Source organism: Electrophorus electricus, chromosome 6 (assembly GCF_013358815.1).
Source record: "Electrophorus electricus isolate fEleEle1 chromosome 6, fEleEle1.pri, whole genome shotgun sequence".
In the NCBI taxonomy this organism is placed as follows: domain Eukaryota; kingdom Metazoa; phylum Chordata; class Actinopteri; order Gymnotiformes; family Gymnotidae; genus Electrophorus; species Electrophorus electricus.
In genome coordinates this window covers 510,001-512,500 of record NC_049540.1, presented here as the reverse complement: position 1 = coordinate 512,500, position 2,500 = coordinate 510,001, and the positions used below count along the sequence as shown (strand labels likewise).

Genomic DNA, 2,500 nt, shown 5'->3' with positions numbered 1-2,500 from the left:
GACCCACGGTAGGTTTGGGTACTGTGAGGGCTGAGTGAGTCTTTGTACATTTTCATTTATGCTTCTTGCAACAGTAAAAGTGGTCTAATCAGTGAATTGGTAATTAAATGAAGGTTAATTGTTTATTTCTTTCTAGATAAACAATATCCCTGTACTGGCTTCAAAAGCTGCGTGTGCGCGTACCCATTTTCCTGCTTGTAGCTCTGCTACGGGTGACCCTGTTGGCTGGTTGCCCTGAGGATGAGGATGTTGATGGTGAGGAAGATGAGGGCTGGCTGGCTTCATCAATAAGAGCAGCAGTCGTATCTGATGCCAAAGAAAATAATTACATGCATGCACGCACACCAAATGACATACACGCATGCAGGCAGACACACACACGCGCACACACACACCTGGAGAGGCTTGTCTGGAGCGGCTCCTGGAAGGTTGCTGGGTTGTTTTAGTTTTCTTTCCTGACTTGTGTTTCTCTTTGGGGCTGCAAAACACACACACCCACACAGCTAATTACCATTATTGTTATATCATAGGTACACTATGACATCATAAAAGTGTGAGAAAATATCTTACACATACGTGTGTGTATGTGTGTGTGTGTGTGTACATGTTGGTGAGCGTGTCCTGTAATCTCTTGCTGTAATCGTGTGTGTGTGTGTGTTTGTGTGTGTGTGTGTGTGTACGTAGCTGTTGGGGAGCGTGTCCTGTAATCTCTTGCTGTAATCGTGTGTGTGTGTGTGTACGTACCTGTTGGGGAGCGTGTCCTGTAATCTCTTGCTGTAATCGTGTGTGTGTGTGTGTACGTACCTGTTGGGGAGCGTGTCCTGTAATCTCTTGCTGTAATCGTGTGTGTGTGTGTGTGTGTGTGTGTGTACACGTACCTGTTGGGGAGCGTGTCCTGTAATCTCTTGCTGTAATCGTGTGTGTGTGTGTGTGTGTGTGTGTGTGTGTGTACGTACCTGTTGGGGAGCGTGTCCTGTAATCTCTTGCTGTAATTGTGTGTGTGTGTGTGTGCGTGTGTGTGTGAGTGTACCTGTTGGAGTGTGTCCTGTAATCTTTTGCTGTAATCGTGTGTGTGTGTGTGTGTGTACACCTGTTGGGGAGCGTGTCCTGTAATCTCTTGCTGTAATTGTGTGTGTGTGTGTGTGTGTGTGTATGTACCTGTTGGGGAGCGTGTCCTGTAATCTCTTGCTGTAACTGAGTCTCTGTTGGCTGCGTCTCTGGTTCTGTACAGCCGATTTATAATCTGAGATGATGGAGATTATCTGTTGCTCAAAGAATGCCGACAAACTAAGAGTCATACTGTAGATCTGCGCACACACACACACACACACACACACACAGAGTTATATTTCAAATGGAAGCAAAGATGCAGTGCTGTGCAATTTAGGGGGAGTGTGTGAACTACACATGATGTCATTGTGCTGCTCTCACCCGAGACTTCTTGTTGGGGGTGTATGCTTTGGAGTTGCTGAATATTAGCCTGACATCTTTGGAGAATTCCATGGGATTCTCATAGTTGCCAGCAATCAGTGTCTCAGACACCGTACCCAAGTCCATAGGGGTGTCGATGATGTCTCTGTAATCCTAAAAAAGGACAGACAGTAAACATGTGGAGAAAAACAATGAAATAATAAAAGAGAGGACAGACTGAGGAGCACAGAACATTTAATTGGGAGATGTGAGGAATTTATAACACACACACACACACACACACACACACACACACGTACAACGGGAAATTAAGTCTTTAAAATGGCAGTAGAGTGCTGGGATAGGGTTGGGGCTAGGGTCAGAGTCAGGGTCAGTGGCTGAATTGAACGGCTCTCTACACGGGTCTTTTAGCGGGAGCAGGATAGTTACGGGGTAGGTGAAGAGGTCCACAGGCCGCCGGAAGGGCTCGGAGTCTGCACTGCTCATCATTGTCCGGACCAACTCCCTGCACTGGCTAAGCCACGCCTGCATGTCCAGAGCCACACCCCGCTTCTGTGGCACCTGATTGGTCCTCTAGACAAAGATATGAGAAAATAAAGCAAAACAGAGGAAGTAAGATTAGGTGCAGAAGTGCAGTCAGGGAGATACAATACTGTAGAGGGGGTAGTACAGTCAGGTAGGGGCAGCAGTATAGACAGGTAGGGGTGGTAGGGGCAGCAGTATAGTCAGGTAGGGGCAGTAGTATAGTCAGGTAGGGGGGGTAGGGGCAGTAGTATAGTCAGGTAGGGGCAGTAGTATAGTCAGGTAGGGGTGGTAGGGGCAGCAGTATAGTCAGGTAGGGGTGGTAGGGGCAGCAGTATAGACACGGTGGTAGTGGCAGTAGTATAGTCAGGTAGGGGTGGTAGTATAGTCAGGTAGGGGTGGTAGGGGCAGCAGTATAGTCAGGTAGGGGTGGTAGTATAGTCAGGTAGGGGTGGTAGGGGCAGCAGTATAGACAGGTAGGGGTGGTAGTATAGTCAGGTTGGGGCAGTAGTATAGTCAGGTAGGGGCAGTAGTATAAACAGGTAGG

General features: G+C 47.9%; 1 protein-coding gene across 2 annotated transcripts in view; it reads right to left on the bottom strand.

The window, feature by feature from the left end:
* brwd3 (bromodomain and WD repeat domain containing 3) overlaps positions 1-2,500 on the bottom strand; it is a 30,794-nt gene that overhangs the window by 1,614 nt on the left and 26,680 nt on the right. For both annotated transcript variants that reach the window (XM_035526731.1, XM_035526732.1), the window contains exons 35-39: positions 1,861-2,004; positions 1,432-1,584; positions 1,159-1,307; positions 396-478; positions 184-306 (exon numbers count right to left, since the gene is read on the bottom strand). In XM_035526731.1, coding sequence (XP_035382624.1) covers positions 184-306; positions 396-478; positions 1,159-1,307; positions 1,432-1,584; positions 1,861-2,004 — 652 coding nt within the window. The remainder of the gene's footprint in view (positions 1-183; positions 307-395; positions 479-1,158; positions 1,308-1,431; positions 1,585-1,860; positions 2,005-2,500) is intronic.